The 13,314-nt window shown below is 38.0% G+C and overlaps 1 protein-coding gene across 1 annotated transcript in view; it reads left to right on the top strand.

The window, feature by feature from the left end:
- Window positions 1–13,314, top strand: part of Rsrc1 (arginine and serine rich coiled-coil 1) — a 394,696-nt gene that overhangs the window by 104,217 nt on the left and 277,165 nt on the right. The window contains exon 4 of the mRNA XM_085836068.1: window positions 2,606–2,779. Within this exon, the coding sequence (XP_085692194.1) occupies window positions 2,606–2,779 (174 nt within the window). The remainder of the gene's footprint in view (window positions 1–2,605; window positions 2,780–13,314) is intronic.

The following is a 13,314-nucleotide window of genomic DNA, read 5'->3' as shown; positions in this document are numbered from 1 at the left end:
GTCCATTGATGTTGAGAGAAATTAAAGACCAAAGATTGTTAGATCCTATTATTTTGTTGTTGGAGGTGATATGTTTGTGTGGCTATCTTCTTTCGGTTTTGCTGTGAGATCACTAAAATCTTGTGTTTCCTTGGGTGTAGTTACCCTCCTTGTGTTGGAGTTTTCTTCTAGTATCCTCTCTAGGGCTGGATTAGTAGAAATATATTATTTAAATTTGGTTTTATCATGTAATATCTTGATTTCTGCATCTATAATGATTAAGAGTCTTGCTGGTTATAATAGACTAGGCTGGCATCTGTGGTCTTGTAGGTTCTGCAAGACATCTGTCCAGCATCTTGTAGCGTGTAGTTTTTGCTACCCCACTTTTAAACTCTGGGTGGAGCCCTGCCCATGTTCCCTCAGATCCGTGGATGAAACACACACACACAAACACACACACACACACACACACACACACACACACACACACACACTTTAACTTATTTTCAACTTACCTTATTGGCCCAATTGCTGAGTGCTTCTAATCTTCCTTGGCTAGCATGCCCTTCCCAATACTCTTAGCTCAGCACCTTTAATCTGCCCCTATTTCAGTTGCATTTCTAATCTCCCACCTGGGGAAGTGGACCATGGCCAATCCACCTTAGGTCTCATGTCTGGTCACCTTTTCTTCCTCCAAAGCATGGTGAAGTCTTCCTTCCCCTCCTGCATCTCTTAGCCTGCTTGCAGGGACCTGGAAGTTCTGCTTCTTTCCTTCTATCCAGCAATTAGCCCATGGCATCTTTACTGATTGATCAAGAACCAATTGGGGAATAGGATCTTAGCATCAGTACCATTCCATATAGGATCTTCTTTCTGGCTTTTAGAGTCTCAGTTGAGAAGTCAGGTGTAATTCTGATAGGTCTGCCTATGTATGTTACTTGGCCTTTTTCCTTTGCAGCTTTTAATATTCTGTCTTTGTTATGTATGTTTATTGTTTTAGTTATTATGTGGTGGAAGGATTTTCTTTTCTGGTCCACTCTATTTGTTTTTTTGTAGGCTTCTTGCATGTTTATAGTAGTTAGCCTCTTTCTTAAGGTTAGGGAAGTTTTTTTTTTTTCCCCCTATGATTTTGTTGAAGATGTTTTCTGGCCCTTTGAACTATAGTCTTCATCCTCTTCTATTCTTTTTATTCTGTTTGTTTGTTTGTTTGTTTGTTTTCTCTTTTGTTTTGTTTTTCGAGACAGGGTTTCTCTATATAGCCCTGGCTGTTCTGGAACTCACTCTGTAGACCAGGCTGGCCTTGAACTTGGCTCTGCCTGCCTCTGCCTCCCAAGTGCAGGGATTAAAGGTTTGCGCCACCACTGCCTGGCCCTTATTATTTTTAAATTTGTTTTTTTCACTGTGTCCCAAATTTCCTCAATGTTTGGCAATAGGAACTTTTTACATTGGCATTTTCTTTGACTGATGTATCAATTTCTTCTATGGTGTTTTCGACACCTGAGATTCTTTCTTACATCTCTTGTGTTCTGTTAGTGATTCTTTTGTCTGTAGTTCCTAGGTTTTCCATCTCCAGGGTTGCTTTCCTTTGTGTTTTCCTTATTGCTTCTATTTTCATTTTTAGATCTTCAACTATTTTGTTCATTTCATTCACCTGTTTGATTGTTTGGTTTTTTTTTTATTTCTTCACAGGATTTATTTGTTTCCTCTTTAGGGCTTCTACTTGCTTCCCTGTGTTTTCCTGTATTTCTTTGAGGGGATTATTTATGTCTTCTTTAAATGCCTCTACCATCTTCATGACATGGGATTTACAGTCACAATCTTGCTTTTCAGGTGTGTTAGGCTATCCAGGGCTTTCTGTAGTGGGATAGCTGGGATCATGGTGCCACATTGCCTTGGCTTCTGTTGTATGTTCTTGCTCTTGCTTTTAAGGATCTGGTTGTCTATGGTGTTGGCTAGCTTGGATGACCCAGGTTGGGGCAGACCTCCCAGGAGGCTGGTGAAGTGTGTCCTGGGTTAGAGCAGGCTTCTTAGGAGGCAGGCAGAGGTGTGGGATGGTAGGGCATCATAACGAGGCAGCATACTGATCTCAGAGTGCAGACGGGGGGTGGACTGGAAGGGGGATTGAGCTCTGACAGGGTGCGGCAAAGTCTTTTTCTGCTGTTCTGTGGGATTCCAGTAAGCAGGTGGATTGGGAGGAGTTTCACCTATGTCCCTGATTACAGTGAGCTGCCTGGGAGCCAGGCAGGACTGTGGGGCGGGGATCTGGGGCCGGGTCATTGCTGACAGGTCCTTGAAGGCCGGGGAAGCTGCGGACCCACATGGTACTCTTTTATCCTATTACTTACATCTCAAAATTTTCCTATATTTACATTTAGATTGAAGCTTAATTTCCTTGAAAATTGACACTGTCTATATATCTGCATATAATTGTATATAAAAGTGATACACGTGTAGAGAAATAAAATCACATAAAAGTAATCATGTGTAGAGAATCATTTATATTCTTGCTTTACACAATTAATTTTGGGGCTAAGAGTTGAAACTGAGTACTTTAAAGTAATTTAGGTCAATTGCATTTTAAATTCAAGGCAGACTAAATCTATTTAATACAATCTGTTTATTGTAGGTCCAGGTCAAGGCCTCGTCCACGCTCACATAGTAGAAGCAGTGAAAGATCCAGTCACAGAAGAACTCGTAGCAGGTCCAGGGACAGAGACAGACGCAAAGTCCGGGACAAAGAGAAAAGAGAAAAGGAGAAGGATAAAGGCAAAGACAAAGAAGTGCACAGCATCAAACGCGGGTGAGTTGAAACATTCAGTAACTCTATAGCAGTATGCAAACTAAGTTCTCTCTAAGGAGCTTCCTGTTCCAACTCTTTGGGTAAATTTTATTAAGAATAAAAGAAGGTAAGGGCTTGCCAGTATCTTGCATGTTTCTTGAAGTATATATTCTCTAAAAAAATTATTGAGTTAAAATAACAACATGTAACGCTTCTTATTTAATTCTATTTACAAGTAAGTCCTACAGCATCAAATTTATTCTATTAGTGCTTCAGTAGCTTCCTTTTTCCAGATGACTTTTTAAAATGTATAAGTGAAGAGAAGAAAAGACTCCAGATTATTATAATTAGGATGGAATTCTTAGTCCATTCTGGATATACAATCCAATCACAAGTGTTTGAACTTGTGCTGTGTAACCTAGGTGCTTTACATATATGAGAAAGTAATCCACGTGCTTATGTTTCTTCAGGCTTAGAACCTTTGCCTTATCAACCCAGCTTAAGCATATCTATGATCTATAGAACTTACAGTATACAACTATAAACCACAAAGCAAAAGAAAGTGTAACAGTGGCAAAGCGAGACACACTTTTACCTGGAATATCTGAATGATTATAGTATGAATTCCTTCTGTTTTAAATTGATTTGCTCATTTTGTTTCCTACTTTGCTTATGTTCAGATTTAAAGAATGTCATAGAAACTGGCAGGGTGTCATTTGTAGGGATCCTTATAATGTGATGCGAATAATTAATATGAGATTTTAAAAAAGATAACCTTAAAAATATTACATTTATAAAATGATAAAACATGTCATACATGTTTTGCTTACATATAAATACTTAGAATAAAATTAGAAGTTAGATTAGTGAGGTGAAATGGCAGTAATAGGTTCTTTTGCAGTGTCTGTGATCTTTCAGACACAGGTATTTGACTAGGTTTACAGCACTATGCATGTGTTTCTTCTAATTGAGCAGGACTTGATTCCAAGTAGACACTTGTTGGTCACCTCCAAGCTAAAAGTACAATTATTACACCACTGGGAATATTTTGCCATTTATATCTCAAATATGAGATTTTAAGACAGTAACCTTTAAAAAAATTATATTTATAACATTTGGTTTCTAAGAAAAAAACTGTTACTGGGAGACAGTACTCAGAAGTTTATAACATCCTTAGGTCTCATGCTTGGAACTTGGTGTGATGATGGTGAACATGTGTACCCCAGCAGCATCACTCGTGGGTTCATCTATTAGGGTTCTTACTGCCCAGCCAACCAAATTCATGTGGTAGATATTTGGTAATTTGGTGCAGTATTGTTGGGACATGAGGTCTTTTAAGATGTGAATAAGCCAACTAAACTTTGCTTTATTGAATAAACTAACATTGTTATGGCAGAGTGGGGATTGTTATTGAAGTAGTGAATTCCTTCTGAAGGATTTTCTTGACTTGTGTTTATCTTTCTGCCATGAGAAAATAGAGAAAGCCTTTCTAGAAGCCAGCCAGCTACCAGGCTCTGTCAACAAGTTTCTGCTATTTTTAACTGATCAGATCTGCAGGATTCTTTCACAGCTGCACAGAGAAGAACAAGCCACTGACATGTTAATTCATGTGGAACAGTTAGTTTTCCTTAAGAGTAACCTGCTCAGTGGAGGGTTTTTACCATTATGCCTTTACTTGTGTCTGACTAGGCAAAACAATGTTCTAGGTTAAGCAAGCATTAAGGCTTCTGGAATATTTTGCACAGTTATTTGAGCTTAAGTTTATACATTCTAATGATGCGTTATAACTTTTTGAATTTAATTCTTTCTGAGAAATTTAAGAATTTCCCTGACTATACAATTGGTTCTTCTATAAAATGGGGATTTGGTACTTTAAAAACTGTAAATGTAAAAGCAGTGTATAGTAAGAACAGCATTACAATGTAACAATCCTAACTTAGGAGTATGTCACAGATCTTCCTTGGCAGCCTTCCAGTGTTTGTAACTTTGAGTTCCATGTATAAATTCCTGTTGATAGCGTATTTTTGCTTCTACCTGATGTTTGGCAGAAGATGTTGGAAGTGATTTGGGAAAGCTGGACTCTGAGTTTTGACAGCAGTTGCATACTTAGAAAGCCTGTCATATTTTTTCTTACCTCTTATTTTTTTATGCAGCAGGAAGTCACTTATGCTAATTTACTCCAATTTGCATATAGGTTATAGAGTTCTGTGGTGCAGAGCATGCTTAGAACTCCTTTTAAGTGTCTGTTTGGATCAAAGCAGGACTGTGTGATAGCTGTTGTCTGACACCAAGCTGTGTGGTGTTGTTTTCATTAAACATTTATCACACTTCCAATGTGACAGCAGGCAACTTTGTGCCAGGATAACATGTTTTCATGCAAAATTTATTGAAAAAGATGAGACTTTGTAAAGAGATCTTGTTGCCTTTCACCAGTGGCGAAGGGTAAGTGTTAGAAAGCAGTACACCTTGAACATGTGTCACCGTTAACAAAAGACGCTTTGTACTGGCAGCTTTGTTAAGCAAGTAAATAAACCTATCTTATAGAAATCTGTACACTGGACTCTGATCTTTTGAATTAACGGTTTTATGATACTCTTGTTTATTGATTTTCACAAGTATGGCCCATTATTATGTTTATGTTATAATGAAACATCACCACCGGTTCCACTGTGTAAGTTTGAATGTTAGATTTAATTCAACTAAACCAACTTGTCAGTCTTTCAAAAAGATGAGGTTCAGAAAGGAAACATACTATGACATAAAAGATCAGCCAGAAAAAATAGGAGACAAAAGGTTCATTAGTTCTCAGTTGGCTTGTATCTTCCTCTCACTCTTTATAATGACTCACTTTAATTGTTATGTAGTTTCTCCAATGTCATTTTACAGGGAAAATGCCTGATGGTGGTTTTAATGGCAGGAATTATAGGATTATTTTTTATGGTGATTGCCTGGTCATGAAAAGCCTTGGAGTGGTGGCTCTCAACCTTCCTAATGCTGTAACCCTTTAATACAGTTCCTCATGTTGTGGTGTCCCCAGCCATAACATTCTTTCATTGCTATCTCATAACTGTAATTTTGCTACTGTTCTGAATCATAATGTAAATATCTGAAAGGCAGGATATGTAATATGTGACCTCCAAAGGGATTGCAGCCCACAGGTTGAGAACAGCTGCCTTAGAATGAGAAGGTAGTTTTATTTTCCTTTGGAATGCCACAGGAAGGTACTAACTGAGAATATATGAAGAAGCTAGCTGAAAGAGTCAAGTACAAGCCCTTTGAACTTCTCAGTAAGTTTCACCATGAGAGCTCTAGAAAATTTCATGTGACTCTTTGCATGAGGTGTAACAAATTTATGTACAAATTAACATTTAAGAATAAACAGAAGGGGCTGGATAGATGGCTCAGCAGTTAAGAGCACTGACTGCTCTTCCAGAAGTACTGAGTTCGATTCCCAGCAACCACATGGTGGCTCACGACCATCTGTAATGGGATCCCATGCCCTCTTCTGGTGTGTCTGAAGACAGCTACAGGGTACTTATATGACTAGAGTTGTAGTGTAATAGAAGAAGCCTTATGCATGCACCTGTAGAATCTATAAACCTTAAAATTGTGCTTTGGTACAAAACCATGACTCATAAAAATATACAGGAGTTTTTAACAAATGCATTCTATGCCTTAGTCATTAATAAGAGAAGCAGTGACATGTCACAAGTATCTCATATAACTGACAAAGCACACATTTGAGTAACAACAAGAATGTGGACATGAGTTATCTAACAGATCTGAAACTGGTTTCTTCTGTAATCAGGTAGTGGAATGAGACCTTTGCTTGACAAATTCTATTTGCATATTTTCCAAAAAATATTACCTGTATCAGTTATCCATAATTTATAGTTTTAAGAAAGTTCAGAGGAGGAAAAATGGCCAAAATAGGATATTTACGAATCTGTTTTGATCATCTCAATATTTTAAAATCTTTCCTGACAAAGCCAGTTATCTTCTCCCTTCTCTCCTTTCCCTTTTCCTTTCCTTTTTCCTTTCTCTTTCCCCTCCCTCCCTCCCTCCCTCCCTCCCTCCCTCCCTCCCTTTTTCAATACAAGGCTCTGTTAATATAAACTAGGCTTTCATGGAATTCAGGATTTTCCTTTTCAACCCTGCCTTGGTGCAGGGATTATAGGCATATGCTACCATGCCTACCTCCTAGTTACCTTTTTCAGACCTTAAAGAAATTATTCTTCTATTAGATGTGGATCATGGCAAGTGAAAAAAAATCTGTAAATATCAATACTAATATTTGTAAGAAGACCTGTACTGTGTAGTCGGATCTCAAAAATGACATTTTTATTAAGAAAACATTACCCAGGCCTGGGACTTGTGGTACTTCTACTTTAGGATCCTGATGTACTGGGATCCTACATCCATATCCTCTACATCCATATCATGCATGTTTAACACACGATTGGCTAATGTGATTGGGTCTGTGATTACCAGTTCCTCGATTATGTGCTAATTAATTAGTTTTTACCAATTCGACACAACCGAGAGCAACTTGGGGAGAAAGAGCCTCAACTGAGAAATTGCCTCTATCATACTAGCCTGTGGGCATGTCTTGGTGGATATTAATGATCATTGTTGGAAGGGCCCAACCCACTGTGGGCAGTGCCACCCTTGGGCAGGTGGCCTTGGGTTGGTATACAGAAGCAAACTGAGGAAGCCAGGGAGAGCAAGCCAATAAGCAGTAGCGTTCCCTGAGGTCTCTGTTTCAGTTCTTGCCTCCGGGTTCCTCCTACCTTGAGTTTCTGTTTTGTCTTCCCTCACTCACAGTAGGCCAAAAATAGGCCGAATATACCTTTTTCCTCTGCCATGTTGTTTTGCTCAGTGTTTTATCATAGTAACAGAAAGCAAACTAGGACTATACTTTTTCCTCACCTCAGTGTTTTCATGATGGTTGGCTCCTCAGCATGAAATATTTTGTTCTCTACCTTTCCTAATTTTCAGTTCATCTTTTAGATGTTACTTCATTCATAAAGTTTTTTTTTTTTTTTGGTCTTCAAGAATATACTAAGTAACCTTCCTGTTAAGTACTAATAGAATTTATGGGAAATCTGAAGAGAATTTTGTTACTCTGTAACTACAAATTACCTTCATATCTTAGTCAGTATTGTATTTCTTTAGATCATACTAAGCACACACTTGCATGATGGATACTAGGTTATTTGGCTGCTGTTTCTGGGTAAATAAAGGAGGGCTTAGGCATTTCTTACATTGTAAAGCTGCCTTGCTGATGTAGACAGGTAACCACCCTTTTGTATTGCTCCTTGCTTGTTCACCAGAATATGTGCAAACACACATATTTACAAAACCTGCAAATCTTAAGACTACATTCAAAACAATTCTATTTGACTTTTACTGTATCTTTTTGTATTTTAAATATTGCCAATCATACTGTCACTAATTTTTTATAGTATCTGTTGTTTAAAACAATACTTCTAGGGTGCATGTTTTAGATATTGATTAAAATACTGGTTCTTACTGAATTTATTTTAGTATTTCTACTCTCTTGATTCAGTGCATGGTTTCAGGACAAAATATCCGAGTTAAATATACAATTCCATAGAAGTTTTAACTGAAAACCTTCATTGTTTGCCTTCAGCTCATTTATATATGGCTTTGTATGCTGAAGACTGCAGTATTTCTAAAAGAATGCAGAGGAAATAAAGATGGAATGCCAGCCAAATCTTTTATAAACAGTAAACAGGCTAGTCCCCTAAAACCCAAGTTGTCATTTTTTCCCTTTTTTTTAAATTAAGTATTTTCCTCATTTACATTTCCAATGCTATCCCAAAAGTCCCCCATACCCACCCCCCCACCCACTCCCCTACCCACCCACTCCCCCTTTTTGGTCCTGGCGTTCCCCTGTACTGAGGCATATAAAGTTTGCAAGACCAATGGGCCTCTCTTCCCAATGATGGCCGACTAGGTCATCTTCTGATACATATACAGCTAGAGACAAGAGCTCTGGGGTACTGGTTAGTTCATATTGTTGTTCCACCTATAGGGTTGCAGATCCCTTTAGCTCCTTGGGTACTTTCTCTAGCTCCTCCATTGGGGGCCCTGTGATCCATCTAATAGCTGACTGTGAGCATCCACTTCTGTGTTTGCTAGGCCCAAGAATAGCCTCACAAGAGACAGATATATCAGGGTCCTTTCAGCAAAATCTTGCTAGTGTATGCAATGGTGTCAGCGTTTGGAGGCTGATTATGGGATGGATCCCTGGGTATGGCAGTCTCTAGATGGTCCATCCTTCCAAGTTGTCATTTATGAATCACTCATTACAGGTCTCTAATTTATATCTCATCCTAAAGCATTTTGATTACCCCAGATGTGAATTATGCTAAACTAAATTGGAATAGTCTTATCAATATTTTTAAATAATTCAAGTTTATTTATTTATCTTCAGCTTTCTTCCCAGTTTGGTGATCATTGGAGTGACATCTCCAAATGGACCAGATTGGAATAAAACATAAATGTATGATGGATCAATTAGGTCATTGTTAGTCAGCACAGGTAGGAATTCAGAAGTAGTAGACTTTTGCCAGGAGTAGTGGTAAAAGTCTGGGAACAGAGACAGAATGGCCACTGTAAGCTTGATACCAGTTGGGTCCACATAGCAAGTTCCAGACCCCTAGGGCTGTATAGTGACATCCTATTGCGCTTGTGTGCGCGCGCACGTGTGTGTGCACACACACACACACACACATTCACACACACATCCCACTACACAGAGAGTGGGGGAGGGAGAGACAGATTGAGAAAAAAGTAGAGGGAAAGAAAGAGAAAAAGATTTTTGAATCTTAGTGTGATGTATTGGACAGTTCATAAGTGATTGGGTTAAATGTTCTTGTCATGCTTGTGATTGAAATGCGAATAGCCGGATGATAGTAGTAATTAGATGTTTTTATGAGCTGTACTTTCCCACTATAGCAGAGTAGTTGTATACAAACTATTCATGTAAGTGGTGTTTCTGTATCTTAGACTTCAAGGGTCTGAGATTATGATAAAAAGGGAAGCTCCAGATGGTTTCTCTGGGTCTAATGGTTTTCAATTAATACTCAGGCTGTAATCCTTGGACTCTGAAATTGGATATAACTATAGCAAGATAGACATGCATCTTGGCTGGACATTGTGGGTACAGACACTAAGCACTTATAAATGTCATTACATATTTGGTGATCTCAGAAGGTGCAGTTAGGGAACTGTAACAATAAGTGCTACTGTTTAAATCCTCCCTGAGCTGTTCCTACAAGAGATTTTGAAATGGCAACTTTGTGCTCCTGTTATGCCAGATTGTTGACTGGCTACCTAAAAGTATCACTGAAAACCAACCCCATTGCTGTGTTTTAAAAGCAGTCTTTGCTTAAATAAACAAACAAAACAAAACCCCAAAGAGTCAATTCCAAAAAAAAAAAGAAGAAATTAGTAGATAAAATATTTTGAAAATTAATATAAATTTGAATAAGTAAAATATGAAATTATTATTTTGTTTGTTTGTTTGTTTTTTCAAGACAGGGTTTTTCTGTGTAGCCCTGGCTGTCCTGGAACTCACTCTGTAGACCAGGCTGACCTCAAACTCAGAAATCCACCTGCCTCTGCCTCCCAAGTGCTGGGATTAAAGACTTGTGCCACCACTGCTCAGCATGAAATTATTTATAGTGTAACTACTTATAAAATAATTATATTTAGCCAGAATTGATAAACAACAACAACTTGGCAAGTCACCATTTAGTTATTTAATTTATAAGTTGATATGTTTAAATTTAATCTATTAATTAATTATTGTAGATTGAATATTACTCAGAAATATTCTTAGTTTAATCTAAAAGTTACGAGATTAACTGATACGATGCAGATGCATGCTTCTGAACCCGACAAGTCAATGTCTGATTATTTTATATATTGTCTGATTATACATATATTATACATCGTTGGTGTTATAATTGTTTTTTTTTTTAATCATTTTATCTAGTTTTTGCTTTGCTTTAGGAAGTCTCACACTGTGGCTAAGATTGGCTTTGAATTTACCTTATGTAGTTTCTTTTCCCATTTCAGCAAATGAGAATGGATTTTACTTTTTCTTGTCATATCACTGAAATCACACAGCTTTAGCTTTTGTATAAAACTTCTTTTACTTAGTACAGAACGTCAGTGGTGCATTCATGTTGCTTATTTGTCAGTGGTATATAGTGTTCTATTGTATGAATGTGCCATGAATTATTGCTCATGTACCAGCTAATGACTTGACAGTATATATAGTCTTTGTTCAGTGCTTTTGAAAGAATATGTAAGGGTTGTATTCTTTTTTTCTATAATCATTTGGTATTCTTTTTTTTAATTGGATATTTTATTTATTTATATTTCCAATATTATTTCCTTTCCTGATCCCCCCCCCCCCCCCCGCCCCAGAAACCCTCAACCCCATCCCTCCTCCTGCTTCTATGAGGGGTGTGCCCCTCCCACTCACCCACTCCTGCCTTCCTGCCTATCAAGCAAAACCACCTAATCTATTTGTTTTTATTTAATTATCTTTATACTTAGAGGAATGATGAGTGGCTTAGTCAGTTTGTTCGGACCTGCTTCATGGCTCATCTACAGCTTATCTTCCCAGGCTGACTAGCCTGCTCTTATGAGCTGACTGGAATCCTGCTTTTGAAGATTATACCTTTATGAACTACTCATCCCCCACAGACCCAACTTCTCGTGTCATCATACTGTGTTCATGCTTTGCAAAGATACAAACTTTTAATCCATAGTAAATCAGTTGTCTGCGTTTTTTTTGTTTTTGTTTTTAAATGGGAAAGTTACATTTTGTTTTGTTTTCCTAGGAAGTGCAGATTTAAATGAACTCTTCACCGGAGAGGGGCACAGCCTCATTTATCCTAAGTTGGATTTCACTCATTGCTTAGTAGAAAGTGATCTTGAACTACTACTACAATTACCACCATCGCCACCACCACTACTGCTACTACTACTTCCTCTCCTCCTCTTTCCCCTCTTCCTCCCTCTTCTTCCTCTTCCTCTTCTTCATCCTTCATCCTCCTTTCCTCTCTGGCTTCCTTGCTTTCTGTTTACAGTTCTGTTCATTGAAATAATAACTAAGGTGTTTGACATAGTTAAAGTAATGTTATAGAAATGTATACTTTAGCATGATACTTGACTATAATCACCAGCTTTTATACTTTTCATGAGAAAGCTGAGATTCAGAGAAGGTACATAATTTACCCCAAATCATACCAGTGAGAGCAAAACTAAGATTCAAATCAGATTTTCTCAAAGTCTATTCTTAGAGATACCATGTGACTTACTGTTGACTCAAGGCCTGGAGGTATTAGATAGACTTCTAGATCAAGGTCCTAGCATGCCTAAAGCCCTTGGTTCAATTTCCTGCACTGAATAAACTAGAAATTCAAGGTCATCCTCAATTATACTGTGCATTTGAGACCAGCAAAAGCTATATGGGATTCATCCTCCAAAAAAAAAAAAAAAAAAAAAGAGGATGTCCCTGGGAGAAAGAGGAGGAGTACATCTTGGGGAGAGGGGAGGGTGAGGGGTGGAGCTGCAAGGAGGAGAGGGAGGGAACACTGTAGTCAGGATGTATTCAAAGAAGAAGAATTTTAAAAAAAGATTAAAAAATGATGGGATGTAGTGCACTGGATAAACACTTGCTCAGCTTGCATACTGCCAAGAGTTCATCCTCAGGACTGAGCAGGTAAATATGGACAGGCCAGAGCCTGCGTTCCTCTCTGAGGGATCTTGGAGCTGTTTTTATAGGCTACTTTATCTAGGTTAAAGAAACCTGAGGGTAACTGCTGTGAAGTGTGCTCAGCAAATCAGACATTTTAGACTAGGTTGTGCTATTTTGTGTCCATATTCTTAGGAGCCAATGATGTGATCCAGCTCATTATTTTGTTCCCATACTTTGTAAGTTTGAATTGAACCAAAATAGTCTCTTTTGTGGATCCTACACATATACAAGAATCATATTTTCAAGACAATCTCAGCATTACCTGGCAGCACCTTTAATGGGTACCAGGGACCTGAGTGCAGACATCAAACCCTTCCCAGTGGTCATTGTCAGAGGGACCTTGGACTTCTTTATCTCCTTCTATCTTCCATGTGGTGGAAGTAAAGATCTGCCATACCATACTCAGTTTTATTCTGTGCTGTGAAAGCAAACCTAGGGCTACCTGAATGTGTTTATTTCTCCTCTTCCTTTCTCTTCTCCTTCTTCATTTTATTTATTATTTATTAAAAATAATTTTGTGCAATATATTCTGATCATTAAGTTAAGGGTTTTAATCCATCCTTCATCTCCCAGACCCTCTGCACCTATCCACTGTTCAAATTCCATGCCTTTTCTCACTCTCTCTTAAACAGGTAAATAAAAAACACAAAAAAACAAGGATACAACACAATGAACAAACAGTAACAAAGGAAGAGTATCTAAAAAAACCTTGAGAGACAGATAAGTGTACACACACACACACACACACACACAC

Source organism: Mus caroli, unplaced genomic scaffold, assembly GCF_978045245.1.
Source record: "Mus caroli unplaced genomic scaffold, Mus_caroli_1 scaffold_3, whole genome shotgun sequence".
Taxonomy (NCBI): domain Eukaryota; kingdom Metazoa; phylum Chordata; class Mammalia; order Rodentia; family Muridae; genus Mus; species Mus caroli.
Note: the sequence above shows the minus strand (reverse complement) of the source record. Positions and strands in the feature narration are given on the sequence as shown.